Source organism: Artemia sp. Qi Xiang Cuo, chromosome 16, assembly GCF_049724085.1.
Source record: "Artemia sp. Qi Xiang Cuo chromosome 16, ASM4972408v1, whole genome shotgun sequence".
Lineage (NCBI taxonomy): Eukaryota > Metazoa > Arthropoda > Branchiopoda > Anostraca > Artemiidae > Artemia > Artemia sp. Qi Xiang Cuo.
This window is the reverse complement of record NC_142809.1, coordinates 23060801-23084179: the sequence shown is the minus strand read 5'-3', so window position 1 is coordinate 23084179 and position 23379 is coordinate 23060801. Positions and strand designations below refer to the sequence as shown.

General features: G+C 36.1%; 1 protein-coding gene across 1 annotated transcript; it reads left to right on the top strand.

Moving 5' to 3' along the window:
• Positions 1–2637: 2637 nt before the first annotated feature.
• On the top strand, positions 2638–20302 carry LOC148942689 (uncharacterized). The gene is made up of 5 exons (XM_089102332.1): positions 2638–2671; positions 6980–7122; positions 9815–10531; positions 13807–13968; positions 18356–20302. The coding sequence occupies exons 1-5, from the start codon at positions 2638–2640 to the stop codon at positions 18584–18586; spliced, it is 1287 nt and encodes a 428-aa protein (XP_088958458.1). The 3' UTR covers positions 18587–20302.
• The last annotated feature ends 3077 nt before the right edge of the window (positions 20303–23379 follow it).

The following is a 23379-nucleotide window of genomic DNA, read 5'->3' as shown; positions in this document are numbered from 1 at the left end:
ATTACTCCCCAAATCAAAATATCGAGTCAAAACATAAATTCATCCAGCAATTGCAGACAAGTGCTGATTTTGTTATTTCTAAGTACTCCAATGCTGGTCTTTTTTTAGTTGGCGATGCAAATGACCTTAAAATGGATTCTTTTTGCTCCTCACTTAAAGTTAAGCAAATTGTTAAAATACCAAGGACTCCGGGAAATACCTCTCTTGATGTTATTTTAACTAATATGTATAATTTTTACAACCCTCCCTCAGCTTTGCCTCCATTAGGTGGGAGTTATCATCTTTCGATACTTTTATCCCCCTCCTCAAATTTTAAGCATTCTTTCTCAATAAGTTATGGCAGTTATCGCCCTCTTCAAAATTCTGGTCTTTTTTCTTTTGGTATGTGGCTGAATACTGAAGATTGGTCTGATGTTTATAGTTTAAATAATGTTGATGAGAAAATGGCTTTGTTCCACAAAAAGCTAATTGACAAATATCAAATTTGTTTCCCTGAAAAAAAAAATTTAAAAAGTGCTCCAGTGATAAACCCTTTATTAACCAAACTATAAAAACACCAATTAGAACCAAATTGAAGCTTTTCAAAAATGGTAAACAAGATGAAGCCAATAAACTAAGAAAATCAATTAAAAGAGAAATACGCAAATTGGCACGATCATGCTACAAAAATTAAGGTCGAACTATTGTTCACTAATAAACCAAAAAACTGGTATTCTGAGGTTAAAAAGCTATGTAGCAGGAGGTTTGAACAGCTTAACTTCAATCTACCCGAGTCCCCTGATATTACTGCCAATAATCTCAATGAATTCCTCGCTTCCATTGTCCAGAGCCTTCCACCACTGTCCAACCAATTACCATCAGGACCCCTTTCCTCTTCTTTACCCACTGTTTCCCCGTCTGAGATAGAAAGAAGAATTCAAAAACTAAGAAAAACAAGTATTTGTCCTTTGGATATCCCCTTTCCTCTTATTAGTGCCTTCAGTGATTTCTTGTCTAAGCCCTTGTCTTTCCTGTTAAACAAAATTACTGAGTCTGGGCAAATTCCTACAATTTGGAAACAGGGTTTCATAACCCCTTTGAAAAAGAAAAACGGAAAGCCTGGTTTTGAAGACGTTTGGCCTATAACTTTTACTCCTATTTTCTCGAAACTTTATGAAGGATTACTTGCAGATTGGCTAAAGGAAAAAATCCTACCTCTTACTGACTTGAAACAATTTGGGAACCTAAAGTCCACCTGTACTTCCCAATACCTCGTTTTTCTTATTGATCACATCGGCAAAACCCTTGAAAAGCGTATTTCCTGGCTAAATTTAATTTCCATTGACCTTCAGAAAGCATTTGACCTTGTTAACCACAATATTTTAATTGAGAAACTTGTCAACGAGTTCAATATTGATCCCTTACTGGTGAAATTAGTTGCCTCCTTCTTAACAAATAGATCGCAAGTTGTCAAATACCAAAACCATTATTCAAATCCTCTCCCTGTCCACAATGGCATACCCCAAGGTACTCTCCTTTTTTCAGTAATGATCAACAGCCTCGCAAAGGAATTTCCTGACTGATGTAAATTTGTTGATGACCTAACGGTGGATTAAACTCGATTCAGAATTTACATAAGTGACCATTTGTGTATCCCCAATGAATCGGAAGACGAAGCATCGGTATTAGACGTGACAGTAAGCGCCTCTAAGTCCTTGATAAAGCCCATTTGTTTCTTCAAATCCTCGGCCAATTTTCTCAATCCTATCCCTCCAAAAATTTCCGTGTCAGGGTTCGGACAGGTCGGTTCGTTTCAAATTATAGGCTCTGTCCTATTTTTATAGGATTTCCCAGGCCAAAATACAGGCCTAATATAGGATTTGGAAGTCTTCGGGATCAGATTTGTGGTAGATGGCGTGGGATGCCTGGTCATATAAATTTGTCATTTCCCAAGTTTTGCATTTATCTTTTTATTTTTTTATTTTTTTTTATTTCAAATAACAACGGTGCAAATAGTAAAAAAACAGATATAAATATGTGCCAACGATCGACTGATACAAGTAAAATTTTTGGAATCACTCTTGCAGCTTCTTGGGCATCAATTTTGATATGAGGTCAGTTTTTCTGAGACTGCTCCATTCTCGCATATTCCACCATCTGCTCTCTTTCACTTGTTCTGGACTTCGCAGCTCCTTCGATCAAAGAAACAGCCAGGGCAATGTCTATTGAACTCTTGGACTCGGCAGCCTTCTTCATTCTGTCGGTCGCTTCCTGAAGTAGAGTATCTGCTACTGTTATCTTTTCTTGCTCTGATGCTCTAATTTTTTTCCTTTTGCTTTCCAGGTCTTCTATTTCATTCTTTTTTTCGTGGACCTCCTGCAAGTTCCACTTGCTGTCCTCTTCGAAAGCTGCTTTCTCCCTCTCGGATAGCTCTTCTTTTTTCTTTTTATCCAGATATTGTTGATACCGAGACCGTGCAGAAGGTCCAAAATTCAACAGCTAATTTGTAATAACAAACCGTTCTGGTTTTCCTCCATAAAGCCTCAGCGTGTCATATACCATGAGTCTCGTATCCAGAACGCGTTCAGACATCAAGGCCTGGTCTTCACCGAGAATCCTACCAGAACGCGAAAACCCACGCTCAACATCTGCGCTGCCATGCGACAACGTGAGCACCTCTTTGATAAGCTTGGTAAGTTCCGGGTACTTGCTGTCCCCACGCTCATTCACCAGTCCAAAATAATGGCTCCAAAAATGATCCATCCGAGTAATGTCCTCACGGGGTCCAGTTTCCGTTCACAAAAGCAGCCACTTAGCCTGGGCGACGTCTGAGCTTACTCCAATCGCAATCTCGCGTGCCACAACCGCTATGTCTGCAATACTTCTTGAATCCTTTATGTTGATCGGACTCAAACAGCGTAAAGGCTCTAGAAAACCATTCTTTTCCAGAGGAAATTTGTTCAAAATATGGCGAATACCCACAATAAAATATTTTCGCACATTGACATAGAAAATGGCCTTGTTCAGTGTTGCTTTCTAACCAAAAGCTCGTTCCACATTTTCTGAAACTATGGGCTTTTCTGCAAATTTTTCAGCAAGGTTCAACATTTCTGGTGAGAAATTTTCAGTCTCGGTCACGAAATCTGGAGTAAAGACCCGTCCGCAAAGCGTCGCAACTAGTCTTTTGATCTCTGAGTGCAGAACATGAATGAGAGGCTCTTATTTCTGGAACAGTTGGGTGAAACTCATGAACAGTTCTGCTGAGGCTAGAACAAACTCGAGTTGGGCCTTCATCGTCGCATTTTTTATATAAGCCACAATCTTCAGAAATTTGGGAGTGGACAGAAGATTCTTCAGTTTTTTCTCTCTCGGCACGATGTTCAGGAAGTACTCTAAGATTGCCGGCCACTGCCGCATGTCGTCAGCCAGCGGCTTGGGACATGCTTCATGAAAGCATTCTCTGGCACTCCCACTTTCCTTTGGCACTTTCGATAGTCTTCACAACGTGCAGGCCAGCCGTCAAAAAATGAATGCACAAGAATAACAAAGTTGAAAGCGTTATGAATTATATGGATGTTGCAAGTACCAATGTTCAACATTCCCTTTCTTGTCACTTTCTTTTGTTCGGCATTGAACTTGTTTCAAATGCTTTTGTCGACGTTTGGTCTGTCACTTCCAAGCGTGATCAGTTTTTCAAGTGGCAGCTGAATCTGATCAATAGCTGACATAATCTTCCTATATAGGTCATCACATGTCGAATGGCCCACAAAACATGTTCACACATGTCTGCTCTGGATTTAGTGTCTGTATGAGGACCAATATCGAGCACGTATCAATAACTCTGTCATACCAGCCTTGTCGGTTGTCTCATTATATTCTAGTACAAAATATAACTAAATGTCCTTCACAAGCATTTGCTTACAGTAAGGATGCAGCGCATCGGTGTTCAGATACGTGAATTTCTCCGCACATAGGGACATTCCATTGGGGATCTTACCGGGGAACATCACATGGAAGGTTGCAACAATATGGTCTGAAGAGTTAGCAGACATAGAACTCTGTACCGTCTGAAGTGCCCATATTAACTCAGCTTTATAAGCAGCATCACGCTCACAAAACATGCTTGTACCAACTAATGGTTTATCCTTGGTTGTTCCATCAACTCGAGATTGTCTGGTCAGGTGCAGCTGTAGTGGATGCAGTTGAGCAGTAACTGCAGCTTAGTTCTGCAGATCGCACATGTTGGTTTAGCTGAGCAACCCCAGCTGTGCAACCAGGATTTTTCAAGCAGGGTTTGCAAAAGAACGAGTACTGGTCATTCCCAGTCTTACACCATTCGCTAATCTTTCTATCACTGCAATCCGTCTTAGCAAGCCATGAACTATTGAACTTGGTAGGCCCCATACCTAATTACTAAGCATCACCTGCAAAATAGTATCCTGTGATTAAAAGGCCATGAAAAGAAAAAATGTGGATGTGTCCGAAACTGGGCCGTATTCGCATGAGCCTTTTATAGCGTTCAGCCAGGTAACGCATAAGTCGCAAGAACTCACAGTCTCATTAAGCAGAGACTGCTAGCCTATATACTGATCTTCGCTCATTTTGGACAGGCCCAACATGAAAAAAAACAAAACATAGGCTATTAAGTCAACACAGCAGCATAGCCCAAGCAAAAGCAGCTTACTAATCCCAACACAAAGCATTAGTTAAGTTCAAACAGCTCAACAGTTGTAATTAATTATTGATCTACACCAAAAGACAGCAGAGTCTACAAGCAGAGTCAAAAGAAAAGAAAAGCACATATTGGCTTACTTAACGAGCAGTGAAAATTGCAAATAATGAGCAATGTTCTTGGTGCTCTTCAGCCGAAAATATAGGAATAATAGGATTTTAGCCAAAATATAGGCATTTTATAGGAGCGCATTAAAATATAGGAATTTATTGGAATTTATAGGCGAGTCCAAACCCTGCTGTGTCCACATTTAAACTACTTGGCGTCACAATTTCTTCAAATTTAAAGTGGGATATCCCCGTTAAAGACATCATCCATAGAGCTAATGTGTCTATCGCCCTCCTTAAGCTCCTAAATAAATTCAGCGTCCCCCCTTCCCACTCCTTACAAATTTACACGTCTTTTGTCCGCCCGCATCTAGAATATGCTTGTCCAGTTTGGCACCCAGGTATCTCTCGCGAAGAATCGGAAAAAATCGAATCAATTCAAAAAAGGGCCTTGCGAATAATTTTCAAAGAAGGCAAGGTGCCATACTCTCTGCTCCTAAAAAAAGCTAGTCTGAAAACCTTGGAGCAAAGGAGGGTTTCATTGTGCCTCCGTTTTGCAAAAAAATACCATAACAAACCCTCGGACGGCAAGTATTTTCCCTAAACGTTACTCCCCATCCAGATTACGGCCGCCTCGAACTGTTTCTGAGCCCATCCCTGCTTTGTCCCCCATTCGCTGCGTTACTTCCAGATATGAGAGAATTTTTATCCCCTTCATTACAGAAAAAATAAATAAAATGTCTCAGTAGTTTCTTCCCCCCCCCTCTTTTTTGTTTATTAGCTGATGGTACTGCCCAGGTTCTTGCACTCATTTGCTTGCCCCCCCCCTGTTTTTTTTAACAGTTTTTATTGTTTTTAACTATTTTATTGATTTACTTTATTTGAATTATTTACATTTTATTAGTATACATTTTAATTTAAATGTATTTATGTATCGCTCTAAGTTTAGTTTGACCAGTTTTTTAATGCATTTATGTCTCGCTCTAAGTTTAGTTTGACCAGTTTTTATCTTTTTAATTTTTTAATTGACTTTTTACAGTTTTAATTATTGACTTTTAAATGATTGTTCATTATGGTTTTCTCTATTTTGTTGTTGTTCTTTGCATTTTTAGTGTAACCATTTATATTGTCGACTCCAAAGTCCGAATTCGGCCCTTTGTGGGCTTGTGATAGCGATTTTTTTTTAAATAAAATATCTTATATCTCAATTTCCTATAAATAACAAATATTTTCTCTATACTTATGAAGTGAGGTGGTGGGGACTTGGTCCCAGCTGGATGGTGGAAAATCTAAGGTACATGCTGTTTTTTGTCTTAGGCAAGTCATATTCCAATTTTGAGTTGTGCATTTGTAATTAGTGTATAAAAAAAACCCATGGATACTCAATTTAGCAGGAATAAACCCTTAAGTTCAAAATATATAATTATTACCCTTTCGTTTATGCCACTTGTTTGCTCACTTAAGAATATTCCCTGAATGATCCACCAACAATTACAAATTGAAAGTAGTGCAATTTAGCCATACTTCTGAAGTTGGGAGTAGGGAGGAGCAGTCTTGAGCCTTAGTTCCTACTCAGGCTGGAGATTTTCTGGTCCTAAGCTAGTGAGATCTGGCTAGACATTTTTGGGCATTAATTTCTGGGTGGTTTTCACCTGCCTATATTTACCTCCTCCCAATAGACATGTCCACCTCTAGTGGCCATTTTACACTGGGATTTTTGGTTTGAAAGATATTTGAAATGGGTTACTTGCATATTTGGGACCCTCGCCCTTGGGGTTACTTAGGTTATATTGCCTTTGGGGGACAGACTACCTTTTGGCCATTTTGAAATTAATTTTAGTGGTGTTTTAGTATTTGATATTAGATTAGTTTTAGTGCTTAAAAATTGTATTACAACTTTCAATTTGTGATCAAATGCTCCTTCAAGTTTTTATGGCTAATTTTGTTTTTAGCTAACTTTGTTAGTTAACAATTGGACAGCGGAAAAACCCCTTAAATTACAAATTATAAGCGATTCTTATGCTGATCCCACAAGTCTTTCAAATACATTCTGTAGTTTGAGCCTATTCTTTTGGCTGAATTTTCATCATTATTCACATTTGTACCTAGTAAGATCTTGTAAAGAAATGCATAAACATACAAAAAACTTAGTTGTAAAATCTTTCTTTATGTTACATCTTTTCGTATTTTTGTTTGGACATTAATTTCTTCTTTTTTTTAGATAATTTTTGGATAGACGGGGTTCCATTCAAAATAGGTGAGGCTTACAGACCATTACCTCCAGCCAAACTTCCTCTATCAGTTCAGAATGCCCTTGATGCAGCACATCAAAAAATAGAAGTTGACTCAGCAGTTTCCAACATTGTGAGTAGTTAATGTCCATAGCAGTTTTCATTTTTGTTGATAACTTAATTTCCCATGATGCAATGTTGCAGATGTATATCAAGGATCTTGCTGCATGCTGTGGGATTAGATATTATTTTTGTCAAAACTTGTGTGTATTCAATTCAATTGACAAATCATGAATAAAAAAAATATCAAGAAGTTCAGTTCAGGATCTTTTCTAGATGGTGGTAAAATTCGGTTATGAAACTAGGCACCATAATGAATGTGGTAAGGTAAAAAAGGATGGTAAAGTTTAGCTGCTACTGATTAGCCTATTAGTTCCATCTTTTATGATCTGTTGGCTTTGTTGTCTACCCATTTAGTATGGTTTGTATGACCCTGATACAGTACCAATTATGTAGAAAAATTAGTTGCACACTGGAGACATTTTGCTACATGTTGTGAAAATATGTGTCTTTCTGTGAAAAAGCACTAATTTATAGGGTATATTGAATTAAAGTTTGGTGATTTTTGGATTTACAGAAATTTTTCATTATAACCAGGATGCAGAAGTTTACTAATCAAGTGGAACTTGTCTACTGTCTTTACCTAAAAAGTATCGAATAGCAAAATTTCCCAGTCAAAAGGATCATTATACAATTTTAAAGTCAGTTATTCATCCAGCATTAAGGGAAAATATTGACCCTCTCCCCTCCACACTGTTCCAAAGAACACCTTTCAGGAAATGCTGGGTAGGTGCATTTTTTTGCTTTTGACCCCCCTCCTGGGAAAAGTCCTCTGATGCCCTTTCCTCCTGGGAAAAGTTCTTTGATGCCCCTTCCTCCTGGGATGCCACCAGGAAAGATTGTCTGATGTATCCTTTTCATGCAAAAGTTGGAGGAGGATCTAGATCTGGTGGATAATTAGCAATTTGAGGATATTTTGTGCTATTTTGATTGTATATTAGGCCTAGTTAATCTGTTTTAATTTAAATTTATTATGTGTCACTGTTTTTCAAGAATTAAAAAGTGTACCTTAGAGATAGAAGTGGACTTTGAAGCAAAACAGAATGACCTTTATTTCCAAATGTCAAGACGTGGGTACCAGACTTCAAATTTGGCCATGTGATCGTAGAGAATTCTAAGTTTGAGCTTTATGGACAACCAAAATTATAATGAAAGAAGTCATCCACTAAACTATGTTAGATAATTGCTGATCAGTACTTGCAAAGATAGCTTAATTGCTTGCATAATGAATAAAGTGTATTTTACATTCTAACTAAATATTTCAAAGGTGGGAGAATTACTGTCAATATCAATACTGGGATTGCTGACTCCCAAAAAAGAGCTACAATGCAAATTAGAGCAGTGCTTGGTTCTACAGTTTCACCCCAACTAGCTTTTTGCTATGGGGTTGTTATCAAGGACGTGGCTCAAATCTATCCTTTGATTCCATAGACTAAGCAGAAATTAGAACAGAAGGGAGAATCAACACAAACTGCTCAAAAAGGACCTCTCAAGTCAAGTGTACTCCTCATCCCGTGCAAGTACAACAAGAGGTCACACACAGAAGCGGCAAGTCCCCCATTGCTATGGACGTGAGCACCAGCACTACTTTTCTGTATTCGCTGTCCCTCACTGGAAGAGCTTCTCCAAAGCCACCATCCAGTCCCAAACCATGGATGCGTTCAAGAAAGGAGTTGATCGTGACTGGGCCAATGCAGAGTGCAGGCTAACTTCGGATGCCAAACCATAGTCATGTCACACCATCAGCGAGATGTTTTACAGGAGGCACATCGCCACCTTATCTCGTTGGACTTGCGATTTAAGGTAATTTAAGGTAACACTTAAAGAGGAGAACTAGTGATGAAAGCTATTTCATAAATAGAACAAAAGCACCTGCCGAGAAAGGGTCATTGAATTAAAGAGGTAAATTTGCATAAATCAATTTACTAAGAGTTTTTATAGAACAATAAGACTATACATCCATTCCAACAGCCATATGAAATGTTGCAACAACTGTTGTCTATATGTCGAAGTTACAGAGCAATATGCACGTAAGAAGAAAAACTTCTGAAATAAGTTTCATGTGCACAGAGTAACTAATACTACTATTACTAACAATTCACTGCAATATGAAGCCGTCTGAGGCCAACACAGCTGCACAAGTTCCTCCTCCAACCCAATCTATTAAAAGCTTTCCTCTTTACGCCCTCCTTAGAAGTTCCAGTTTTCTGAATTTTTTCATGTGACTTAATCTTGCTCCTTTTGGGGACAAAAATTTTTTAGTTTGGCCCTATATGAGTGACCAATAAGGACAATCTTTGGCAATCTGTCATCCTTCATCTGCAAAACATCTCCTAGCCATCTCAATCTTTCTGTCATTTGATATAATGGATTCACTGGAGTGCTTTTTACATGTGTTTTTCTCTGCTTACCTATGTGATGATCCAGGACGATTTTCTGTGGTTGTGCACCATCTGTAAATGATTAATTTATGGATGTAACATATCAACTTATGGATATAACACCCTGACTAAAAAACAAAACCCTAATAGCTCATATGGTATTTGCATCTAGCAGCAAAAGCTCTATATGTTATCAAACCGTTCATACTAATGAACTTTCCAAATTTTTATTCATATAAGTGAAATCTTACTCTTTTGCACTATTTTTTCTTTAAGATAATGGGAAAGGAAAAATAATGTCTTTTCGTTTGTTTTTTTTTTTAGAGGCTACGAGCCAAACTGGCCTTATCTGAGATGGAAAACTCAAAACAGAATAGAATCTTGGAAATGCAAGGTCTTAGAGAAAGGTTACAGGAGTATAGGAATCGAAAAAGAGAAGAAAAGCTCGTAAAAGCAAAATTAGCGCCAGAAAATCGTACTTTGACTGCATCCCAAATTGAAATCGAGATTGAAGATCCAAATGAGGATGAAGATCTGAAGAAACTGGCGGATGAATTCCGTGCAGACGCAAAACTGAGTGAGCTTTCGGGATTAAATGAAAGTTTGCAAAGTCCCAAGAAAGATATAATAGAACCCGGTAAACAACAGAATGTGATAAAGTTAACCAGTTTTGATGAATTTGAAAACGGTTCTACTCCTTTTGAAGACTTGGCATTAAAAAGTATTAATGATAAAGCTGAACTTGCTTCTCTGTTAGCTCCCAGTACATTCCAATCCCACACAGTGCCATCACAGACAAATAGCTTATATACAAGTAATGGCTGTTATAGTGGTGCAGTATCTTATTATGGAACAAATGTGAATCAAGGTGTCTCAAGTTGTGATAAAAGCAAGGTGAATCAAGAATATTCATATTGTAATAACTGGGGTTTACCAACTAAGGGATTACACGATGGTTTGATGGATACGTCGCTTGGCTGTTTTCCCACTGCAAGTACATATAATAACTCTGAACCTCCCTCTCGGTGGCCTTCTAATCATGTGAGTCATTTTTTTCTTTCTTTAGAATTAGATTGCTTCTCAATTGGTATTGTCCATGTCAGTTTTTTATAGTCTGACGTGCCATTATTTATGAAATAAGGCTAAGCATTTGGACAAAGTTTTGTGTGTGTGTGTGTGTGTGTGTTTTCCAATGATTTCTCATCCAAAATTTTTGGTATGGCACTGCCTCAGGTGCCACCCCTCACTTATGACTTAGAACAAAATATTTCTGATTGGAAATAGTACCAGGGGACCGGGCTTCACTCTTTGATAAGAAAGAATTTTTTTTTCTCCTTCACAAAACAAATTTAATTTCATTTTGTTTGGCAACCTTTTTTTGTGTATTTATAATGCCAAGTTATTCTTTTTTAATTAGATGCATTTCCAAATTTGCTTGCTAAGTCATCTGATTTTTATTAATTTTTCTCAAAACTCCTAATTCCCCTTCCCCCTCCCCAATTAATGTTTTTCCTGTTTATTATAACCATACTAACATATTGTAAGGCAATGCCTACTATAATGTAGTTTTACTTTTTTGAGTAGGTTTCGATTTGACAATTGACTATCTTTTGGTTTTTTAAACAAGATGCATTTCCCAAGTTTTATTGCTAAGCCATCTGATTTTTATTAGTTTTTTCTCTCAAAACTACTAATACCCCCAAAATTAATACTTTTACTGTTTATCAGAACCATACTGCCATATTGTAAGACAATGCCTGCTATAATGTAGTTCCACTTCTTTTTTAGTAGATCTTGATTTGAGAATAGACTATCTTTAGGTTTTGTGTGACAAGTAAGTAGTTAAAATAAAAACCCAAAAGCCCTCCTTTTTAGTGAACACAGTATTGTAGAGATATGACCAATAACCCAAAAAATCTTAACAGGATTAGAATTGTCATAGGAAAAACTAAAATTAGAAATAAAATTTAAAAGGCCATAGTGAGAGAATTTCACACATACATCCAGATGGATAAGTATAGAAAAAAATGATTTAAAAAAAAGAAAAATGTACCACCCCAGAAAGGACTTGAACCCTCAGAACATAGAATTTGACCCTCTATAATAACCCCTCATACCAGATTGAAGTTGCATCTAATGCGCTTGAGCTCTATAGAGTCATACTATGTATACATAGTATACATAGTATACTATGACGATACAGACATTGGCTGCCTTCTCAGTAAAAACAATAACACCTTGTCTTTTCCTCAGTTTTAAATTATGGTAATTCAATAGCACCTGATACTGTGAAGATTGGGTGTTTTCTTTGCCAGTGTGACCTGATATTGGCTATAATCATGTCTGATATAGTTTTCTTTTTATTTACTCCTTTCAGTGTTCTTGAATTCCATTTTATTCTTGAACTAGTGGCTGAAGTAAGCTGCATTTTTTTTGGCTTCTGAAATTTCTCTTCAGTTAGCAGTTAGCAAACCACCAGATGATTGCTTGCTAACTGCCAATGGAATGCCATTCAACTCAGCATAAAGAAGAATCTAGAATAACAATATATCACTAGTAGCACATTGGTCATATATGTACACGGGAGGGGATTGAAGACGATTTTCAATTAAGGACATAAAATTGATTCATTCAAAGTATTTCAGGGGGGGGGGGGGGTTCACTGTTAAAAAGTGAACTAGAACTTTGAATTTCCAATGAAATGCGCCCCATCTGAAGTTTATGCAAGCAACTCTTCCATAAGAACCATATATGCCTCCAGGGAATAACTTACGACGTCTGCCTCCGGGCCCTGGGGAGTTGTGTTGACCCTGAAGTTTTTGTTATCTGATCTTTGAACTATTTTTAACAAAATGGTTATCTCAAAGTTTTTATTGGATCCACTTGGGAAAAAAGGGAATGGGGGTGGAACTAGTTGCCCTCTGATTGATTTTGACTCTTAAAAAAGGCAATAGAACTTACGATTTCCAATCGATGCCTTGCGTTGCCTCTGATGAAAGTATGTGGAAATGAAAGAAAAATAAAATGGAACTGGTGTTAGAAAATTAAAACGGGCAGAATATAATTCTTTTAAAAAGCCAAATTTAAAATGGTCAGAAATTCCCGTGAGTGAAAAAAAACATAACCCCCCAAAAAAATGAATATAAGCAGGAGGGGGACTTTTGAAGAGACTATATAAACCTATTTCTTGTGTGTGTATTTTTTTTTTTTTGCATCACAGCGACCCCGCATTCCCACGAGCAATTTATTTTGTAAAAAGTATGTATGTTTTGCCTTGCTTTAAATAGAATTGCGCAATGGTTTGAGACATAAAGGGGATCCTTGGACCCCCCTCCCCCTTCCTGGCATTTTTTGTTGTAGAGGTATGTTGTGCCTTGTTTGAAGCGGAATCACGCAAGGATTTTCAATCTATGCTATTCTATGTATACAGTGGGCTAATGGCTCCTCCAACAGCCCCTTGCCCCTGTTCCTCCCAACTTGAAACTACCATTCTTACGTTGGCAAAATCTACGGCAAATTTCAACACCTCTAAGCTACGTGAACTATGTGTTATGGTATGAAGATTGAAAACTAAATACTGCTCAAACTTCTGGGAATCATTTTTTTTTATGTATTAATATATTGGAAACAGTGAATTTAGGTTCAGTTGTCTCTTATGTAACAAAAATATTAATCAATATTCTCTTCCTAATAAATCCATTCGTTTCAGACGTATTGAAAACCGATTGGTGAATTGTTTATTCATCAATTGTGTTGATTGCTTTAGCAGTCTAAAGAAATTGCTTAAGAATTAGAGAAGTTTTATTCAGGTATAAATTTATATATTTTTTAATGATTTTCTCATGAAATCAAAAGGTAAAATAGTGACAAAAAGTGTCCTATAAAAATAGTGAAACTGCATATAGTGAAGTCACAAACATAAACATTAAAGAGCCACAGACATATTTATTGTTTTCTTTTCTATTTTATTCTTCAATTGTTATTTTTCTTTTCTGTGAACTTGATGGATATTTTGAGCATTTATTGTATTTTATTGTTGATGTTATCACTATTAAAAATAATTTTTGACCTATGTAAATTTTTTTTCAGTACTTCTTTTTACTAAGTATACTTAATTTTTCATGAATGGATCCTACTTCCCTGTCGAGTCGGCATCAACTTCAGCTTTTTTTTTTTTTTTTTTTTTTTTTTTTTTTTTTTTTTTTTTTTTTTTTTGGTTTCCATCCACAGATAACTTTGTTCATGGCACCAATCATATGTAAAAAAAAAAAAAAAAAAATCGGAATGATATTGTAAATTAAATAATTTTTTTTTAGGTTGAAGTGGAAAAGACAGTGATACCCAAGTCAAGATTACCTAATCCATACTTTGACTTATCAATAGGAAAACAATACCTAGTTCGACAGATGATAGATATGGGATTTGATCACGGAAGATCTGCGCGGGCAGTTAAAAAGTTTGGTGATGATGGAAAAAAGGTAGGCTACTACTTGTTAACTTTAATAAATTATTTAAAATTTCTTGTATGTTTGCTCTATTTCGGTTTGTTTATTTAATAGAGGATTTTAAAGGAAATTCCAAGAAAAGAAAATTTGTACCCAAGGCTTGAATTTGGCAATTGATATTTTCTCTTCATATTTTCTGGTGAAAAATTTTCAGTTTTATTGAAATGAAACCAATAAATATATGATATTTTGAAAGATTTTCTATAAGTTTTTAATCACTTAAAAAAACGAAAAAAAAAAATTTATGGCCACTTTCATATCACCAAAGTATATAAATTGTAAGAAACCTTTTGCATATATTTTGCTTCTATGAGAAAAGTCATAATTTTATTCTTGACTGGAGAAGTTTATGGAAAACTAATGCAAATTATGCTTTCCAGAATTGTTGGAAACTTTCTTTGGGGTAATGGATCCCTATTAAACAAATAATAGAGCACATTATGATTACGACTCTATCTTGAAATGATGAACTAGAAACTAATTTTAAGTTTTGAATGTATTTATAAGAATTTTTTTTTCGCAGTGTTGTTCTAGTTGCGGTTGGTTAATGTATATATGGGCTGGTGATAATGATCCTTTAGTTAAAGTAGGATTGGTGTGATCTGCCTTCCAGACATTCAGTAAATGAAAGAAGTATCGTAACAGACTAACTTCTAGTAGACGAGTTTTAACCATCCTCAGACACCCAAGATGGAGCTTCTCACAGTAATCCATTGCAATATTTGTGATCTCCGATCAAAGTTGAACAGTTCCTTCGTTTAATGTACTTGGTTAAACGCATAACAGTGTATATAGATCGATAGATAGATAGATATTTATTGGTAAAAGAACTATCACAAACCCTAATGGGCCGAATTCGCATTTCTTAGTAAAAAAAAAAAAAATACAATAACAACACATAGTTACCACTGTAACGAAAACATAACCTGTAACAGTCAGAAAATACAAAATACAAAAGTCATAAATATAGGTCATAATTACAAAATATTTTATAGGTTCAAAAATTTATATTTATTTATAAAAAATTTATATTTTATAGGATAAAATTCAAAATGAAAAAATATTATATACAAAATAATTTAAATTTTTGGCAAACTTACGGGTTGTGATTTTGGTTGATTTTATTTGGAAAAAAAGGGAATAATTTTTTTTTTATAACATAAGGTAGAAAAGGGTATGGGAGAAAGGATTGGGATGGGTTGAGACACTAGACGAGGGTGGCGATTTCTTATGGGTGAGTGGCGGCTAGAACAGAGGTTTTCAGTACGGGGTTTGTTTGTGCTGACTTCCCAAAATGGGGGCATAAATTTTTTCATCTGGACTCGAGGGTATCAAGTTTTGAAGTTTCAAGGAGGTAGGAATATGGGGGATTGCCTTCTTTATAAATAATCCTAAGGGCTCTTTTTGAATATTTTCGATTTTTTTGGTTGCTTCAATTGAGAGGCCCTGATGTCAGACAGGAAAAGTGTACTCGACCAAAGGACGTACAAAAGAAATATATACCTTTAGTAACTGAGAGGGGGGCAACTAAATTTATTCAGAAGTTTCAGGAGAAAAAGTGACAAGTTTGCTTGACGGAGGATGTTATTTACATGGGTGTCCCACTTCAAATCAGAAAATATGGTAACACCTAGGAGTTTAAAGGAAGACGCTGAAATCTTAGGAGGAATAGGAGGAAGGAGAAGAGGAGGGGACTTAAGGAAACTGACAGATAATACGGTGGATTTACAAGGATTAACCTTCATATCAAGAGAAGAAGCATCGCCTAAAATGTCATGGAGGATACCCATTAGATTTCTATAAATATTTTTATAACACGTCTCTACAACTGTAAGGTCGTTGACAAATTTCCACCTGTCAGGGCAATCCATTCAAAGGCTATTGATCATGACGAAAAACAGGAGGGGGCCAAGAATAGTACGTTTGGGATTATGGGGAATACCATTGTGAATACGAAGGTGGCTGGAATAGCAATCTTGATATTTGACTGCCTTTGATCTGTTAGAAAGAAACGAGGCAACGACCTTTACTAAAAATGTCTTGAACTGGAATTCTTCGATAAGTTCTTCTATCAAGATATTATAGTTAACCAGGTCGAAAGCCTTTTGTAGGTCAATGTAAATTAGGTTTAGCCAGGGGTTTGGTCTCTCAAATAGTCTCCCCATAGAGTCAACGAGGTGGATAAGGTAACGTGAGGTTGATGTATATTTAAGATTTCCAAACTGCCTAGGATCAACGAGAAGATGGACTTGTTCCCTAAGCCAGTCAGCAAGAAAGATTACATATAATTTTGAAAAAATAGAAGTCAGAGAAATAGGACGAATGCCATCAAAGCCAGGCTTACCGTTTTTCTTTTTTATTGGAGTTATGAAACCTTGTTTCCAAAGGGAAGGGAACAGTCCAGATTGAGTGCATTGATTGAAAAGAATAGAAAGGGGCTTTGAGAGGTGATCACTAAAGGCTTTAATAAGTGGGACAGGGAGATCCAGTGGGCAACTGCTTGTATATTAGTGTGACCAACCTTAGCCAAGAAATACTAAGCGTCGATACTTCAACACAGGCGTTTATACTCAGCTGGGGACTTGATTGACCTAATGATGTGAATCTCAATAAAGATGCATTTAAAATATTTCCTGAAAAACCATTGTCCTTCGACATGCCTAAATATTCCGAATACAGAGGGCGAATAGTTTCTGTGGATGAAGTTGAACCTAACCACAAAATCTGTGAAGCATTCCTAACTACCACATAAATCCGAGGGAAATATCTGCAATTGCTTTGATGGTAAATTCACAAATATGTTCACCCTTGCATCTGGCATAGAAACCGAGGTCTCACAGGGGCCAGGACCCTAACAGATCATCTTGTAGTCGCCCATTCCTTATAGGCCCTTTAAAAGTTTCCTCGAGGTAGGTGCTATTGTCTTTGCTAGTGGTGAAGCTATTGTAGCTTCCTTAGAACAGTTCTACCATTTCTTCCTTTTAAGTAGGTTCATGTGAATATTGTTTTGTACCCACAGGCAGAGGTTGAGGCTCTTGATAAAAGCTCTGTTCAATTTTCATATCTCAACGATGATCGTTAATAAGTTCCCGACTTCCCCTCCATGCTTATTCCTTCAGTGAGTGAATTACTTCATCCATAAAGCTATTGTATTCTGTGAAGTGTTGATGTGATGAAATTTCGTGGTTCAGATAGCATCCCAAGCTAAGCGGGCTTTTATTATTGTTGTACTGAATTTGCCTTTTCTTTGGATCCTTTCATCAATCGTGGAAAAGGGTGCCTCTCTGTACCCAAACCAGATGGCAATCCAATAAACATATTTATGGTTGTTTAAGCCTAAAAGTTATCTATTCTGTATAGGTAAAGTCCGTAAGATTTTGATATTCTACAATAGTACACGCTAGGCTTTCGTGGCTTAGCACCAGGAGCGAATTGAGTTTCTGGCTTAGGGATATAACAAGGTTAATGTCATCCTACATTTCAGAGGCTTTTGAGAGTTTGGCATACAGGCCTGTCGAAGAACAAAGAATAGAATCTAAAGTTGGCCAAGAGGCGTGATCGAAAGTTAAAATTGGGTGGTAATCATTGACTGTTTACGTCTCCTAATCACGTGGTTATCCAAGATAGCAGCCTGGGTCCTACTCTTTTCTATACAATAATAACATGGAGATCAATCTAGCGGACTGTACACCACTTTGCTGACGACTCAACAACTCATATAGCCGTGTGAGATAACAAGAACTTCTAAATGCTTCCTTTAACCTTTTCATTGGATCTTCTGGAGGTCCAGAAATGGTCTGATGGTTCGATGATGAGCTTTGTTGCAATGAAACTAAAGGGTTAAGCCGATTCTGCTCCAGCGTCCCGACTGGAGCAAGAGAACCAGAGAATCAAGAGAACCGATGAAGTTCTTGGTGCTGTGAAGCATGGCTATAAAACAAAATTGCAATAAATACATGAATTTGTTAATTTTTCTCTGCTGAAAAGAAACAACTTTGAAAATTTGTATTAAGAGATTAAAACAGAGATTTTGTATTACAGCCGAGAGGTCAACGTAACTAGAAATATGAAATGTTTGTATAAGATTTAATACAATTCCGTGATAATAAAATCGGAAGACCAAATAGTCGAAAATATAAAGAAAATATTTAAAAACTTTTCAAAATGGAATAACCCCTCGTTTTTACTTATATTCAGAGGTTCTCAAGGAAAAGTCATTTTCTACTTTCTAGTTTTTTTTAAAACGAGTAGATATCTTCTTTTTTTTATTTATTATTTTTCTGGTCAAAAGAAAATAATGAACTATAAATGTGTCCTTGTATAATTAATAATATAATTATTATATAATTCATTATTCTAGGTGTTAGATTACCTTTTGCTCATTCAGTCTCTTGAAGAAGCGGGCCATCCTGGCGATCGGGTTGAGCAGGCACTGTTAAAAGCAGGAGAGTCAGATGTAGATGATTTGAAGCCTCTATTGGAGTTAACGAACCAGTTTGTTAGCTTAGGTTATTCAGAAGAGGCGGCAATTGATGCCTTAGTTAGGTCAAAAAATGACCAAGATGCCGCACTAGATTTGCTTGCCACTTAGTGCTTAGTTGCTCTTTCTTTGTGTTGCTTTTATATGCATTTACCTGAAAATTGTTTTCGTTGTGTCTTATACTACAGTATTTTTTTTTTTTTTTAAAGTCTTCTCGACTTTTAAAAAAGGCTTATGCCCGGATGCAAGCAGGACTGGGGAGAGGTCCATATGAAGGTTTGAGAGATTTAGGCCTCAAAACATGTATTTTCGGGACTTAACACCCCCCCTCCCAATCCTTTAACTTTTGGCTGTGTCCACCTAGGAAAAATTTGAAATTATATATTTTTTTCCGTTTTGCTGTTGCTTATATCACGAGAACAGTTTTAGTTTGTTACCTATGTGTGAAGATATTTAGTTTTTGAAAAGTAAGCTTGGTCCTTTCTTGCCTTCCACATATATTTGAATAAATATCACATTGGAACTAGATATGGAGCTTCGAGGGATACTTACCTGTTTGCACCTGTTCATAGAGGCTTAAACCCCCCCCCCCCCTTTTAAAATTGGTCCAAAGGATCTCCAGTTAAATTCGGGAAGTTAAGGTCCAAAATTACGCCTGTTTCCCTTAGCAAACTTTTTGAAACCTCTCCTCTCAAATTTTTGTGTGTTTGAATCCTTGGGCTTGTCACTGTGCTGTCAGATTAGTTGAGTCAAAATCTGATCTTTAAAAAGCACTGTCATTTTAAAAAGCAAGTACTCTCATCTTTCTTTCTGAGAATTTCATTAAAATGAGAAATTTTTTTAGGCAATTGTCTCTAAAAAGTGAGATTTTCTGTTACTGCGGCTACAAAGTTGGTCCAGCGTTAAGTCACTTCAGGTGGATAAACTGGTTAATACTCCTCCTCAATTCCATTCTGTTCAAAGTTTCTACTTTGGCCATGTCCCAAGCAATGCATAACGATTTTACTTGTTTTGATGGTCTCATCCCAACCTAAACCGGTGCTTCGAGCCTTTTTCTTTCCACTTTGCAGGATATTTAGTAGGATATTTCTACGAATACTAAGTGTAATTGGACTTCTTCGTCCATAATAAGTCACATTTTGCACCCAATCGTCAAGCTTCTTCCTAAAGCAACCTCTCGAGACGATCTTGCTTTACTAATCGAATAACTGAATCATATGGACTCGTTAATGGCAATCCTCCTTAAGTGCGCTTTTAGGCCAACGCTTTTCAAATATTCCCTGAAATCAATATGGGGAGGGTGGGCTGGGTTCTAGTACCCCTTCCTTTCTTTCTCCTACCTGAAATTTCTTACCTTATATATTCCTAAATATTTGTATCTGATGTAAATATTACCGTTTTTCGTAATATATAGAAGGGAAAAGAAACATACATAATTCTTAAGCTCTATAGAATTGCGTGGTTTTGTATTATAACATTGTTTCAAGGCTGCTTTCGTTCTACCTACTCAAACATTTTGCTTATTTTTTTTTTCGCCTAAGCTAAACGAAACATTTTGAAACTTTCAATACAGCATTCCGAAAATAAGAACCCAAGTATTTTAATTTTGGATGCATATTTTTTAAGGCAAAAATAATAAGTATTAGGCATATTCGTTATTGCTTATAAAACGCCCATTAAAGTTCTTGATTAGTGTTAGCGTGATTCTTTTTTATCCTCTAAGCTTGTTGAAGTTCCGAACGATTTGTTCTGTAAACTAATCTGTATTCTCATCTTTTACCTTTGTGAATATTTTGTTTTTGTGAAATAAACGGATGACTTCAGTTATTTCGTAGTGCACATGACCGATTAGTCACTGATTCCGTGTGTTTCGCCTAGTACTACTCTATGTCTGCAGATATAGTTCTAAAGGGGGAGGAGTTCAAATTAAAATACTTACCTGATGCATAAAGGTATTATGTCAACAACGGGGGTCGATATTTATTAGTGAGCCTTGGGACTCGATTCTGGATTTTCTTGTTCCAAAAGATTTTCGGGGATTGATAATTATAATCATACTAAATTATTATGATAGAGAGATTAAATTTGTATATAGGGAGGGACAAATAAGGGAAGATTTATGGGATTCGACTGCATATTATTTGTTCATCGATTGTCAAGTGTTTTTGGCGTTCCTTCAATGTCAGGTTTGAAACTATTTGTTCAGGTCAGTTCAAGCGATTGTTGAAAATCTTTTGATATTTACAAGACAACACTGAGCCCCAAAGCCCACTGATGAGAAAAGCGAGTATTGATCCTAGGGATTTTCTAAGACCACACTGCTTTTCCATGACGGTCAAATAACAGTTCAGTGGGGACAAATCCTTTTATTTGACATTGAAACAACAAAAAGTCTCTGGATATTTCGGTTGTTTCGCTGTCAAATAAAAGGGTTGAACTGTTATTTGTAAGTGCATTGGTCCTGTATATAAATTCGATTATCACTACGGTTTGTATCGATCTTCGAAATCCTCCAGCGTCAAAAAAGATGAAATCGAGTCCTCGCGTAGCCTACTCGGTTATCTAAGTAAATTTAGTATATCTTATCAACTGTTAATTAAGAAGTGGAAGCGATAATATAGGGAGGCACGGATTTTGGCTCAGGAGCGTTTGTTTTTGCTTGTAATAAATAAAATTTTGCGATGGAAACAAGAGAAAAATTTAAACTTGAATTGATCAAATTTATCGGTTCTAAGTCTGTACGACATAGTTTATAAACATCGTGCAAATAAACTGACTACCGATGATTCCCAATATTTGAATGATTATGCAAAGTTATTGATTTACTGAAAAAAACGAAAAATAACATACTGTTTTAGTAGGCAAAAAGTGATTATGTAACCTGTATAGAATAACAGAGTATTCCGTAACGCATTCCATTGATTTCGACCAGCCAAGATACCGATAAATTTTAGTATACAATTTAGATTTCCTTAGAAACTCCAGTACAGTACAGCTTAAGAAAAATTACTTTAGTTACCAAAAAGTCATTAAGAAAACTAAAAAAAAAACTGACCGACCAGGTAATAAGGCAGCTCATTTGTTTCACCAGGCCTGATACAAAAAACTAGCAATATAAATTTTAAATTGTAGAAATATACCTAAGCATTATTCAAATAACTAATATACCCTTATATAAATTCCATAAATCTAGTTTTTCGTGCCTCTTATATAGAGAATTTCAAATTTTAATGCGAATTCCCGAAGCTAATTTATGGTCCTAACACTACCAAGACAGCTTCTCTTTGAATTTGTCTATAAAAATAATTACGAGTTATCCATTCTAAAGATGGTAAAGCCTTTCTTCTGATTGGGTTCGTTTTGAATGTTAAATTGCTTCGTTTTTTCTGTTGTGAAAAACATCTTTAAACGCTTTTTGTTCTTATTGTAGAAGAATCCAGCAGTGTTTTGTGATTTCAGTGAAGTGCTAGTTTCAAGTAATCCTATAAATGCCGGATAATCGTTGCTAACAAGGGTCGTTTTAACTGTGTTTTGCTTAATCGGTTATATAAAGCTAATACAACCCCTCATTTGCTTGCCCTAGTTTTTTGGAAACTTTTCATAACGAAGAAGACGATGCTAAGTTCACTACCGACATGCCGAGTTCCCTGTGTTCCCCTTATGGCACAGATATATTTTTATATTGAAGAGGTGTCCTACTACGAACCCTTTCCTATCTGTTGAAAGAACACTTGTTAAATTTAAAACTGACGTTATCAATGCTAATAAATCTTGGATTGGTGTGATTTTGTAGTGTTTTGTCGAAGTTTTTCTTTTATTCTTGGGGTTCTATTGAAGTGTAAATTTTCTCTTATTTGGTATACTCCGTCTTTGCATTTTATTCAATTCTGACGGGTATTAAACCAATGATAATCAAGAAACAGTATATCAATGCCAGCTAATTTGTGCTAATTTTAGAACTATGTGCTGCATAAGCTTAAAAGCAATTTGTTTTCATTTAAGTTTCAGCCGTGTAAATTGCAGTTTCGTTCGTTATTTCTTTAAAAAGAGGCTAATATTTTTAATTTTTTTGTACGACTGAGCGAATCGCTCGCCTCTGACTTAATACACACTTCCTCTTTTCAAATATCTCCGCGGTTGGTTTTGTAGTTTCAATATTTTGAATTTATTTTCTTGGAAATTAAGAGAATTTTGGTACTTAGTATGCTTCTCTTTTTATTATTCGCCCACGTTTTAGCCTGCTTATCATAGGGTAAAAGGAATAGCAACTATAACGATAAATCTACAAGGATAGCCATTAGCCTCTTTGGGTAGTAGGAAGCCTACAGATATCTATCCTAAGATAGTTTCTTAAACCACATTGGCCTGACATAACATAAAGAAAGAAAAACCCCATTTTTGCTCGTTTTTCTTTCTTTATGATATCTATCCTGTGGGTAGAAGCGTTTTGCTTTTTCTTCTTTTTTTCGTAAGTTACTAATTAAAAAAGTTGATTGTCAAAACAAGACCTGAAACTCCGCTATGTGAAAAACAGGAACCATAGCTACTTAAAACCTCTGTATTGTAATGTTGAATGTATCTCAAAATCAATGCAGGTAATATCAAATGGGCCAATGAGATTAATAAATTTGAGAGAGCTTGGCTGAGAGCATGAGTATTGTATGGATTCGTATTGGAATTCCTGTTTTTAGTTATGATTTTAGATATTTATGTCGTCTACCGCCATTATAATGCTTCTAAAATTGTTGGTACACATTTTTACGTTTTTAACATAAATAGTTAGATAGATTGATTCCATCTGTGTTGCCCGGTCCTCAATTATTTAGCTCTGGATTCAAAGTGCATTCTAATTAAAAAAGTGGTTTAAGATTTTAATTTAGCATATCAAACTATAACACTTTTGT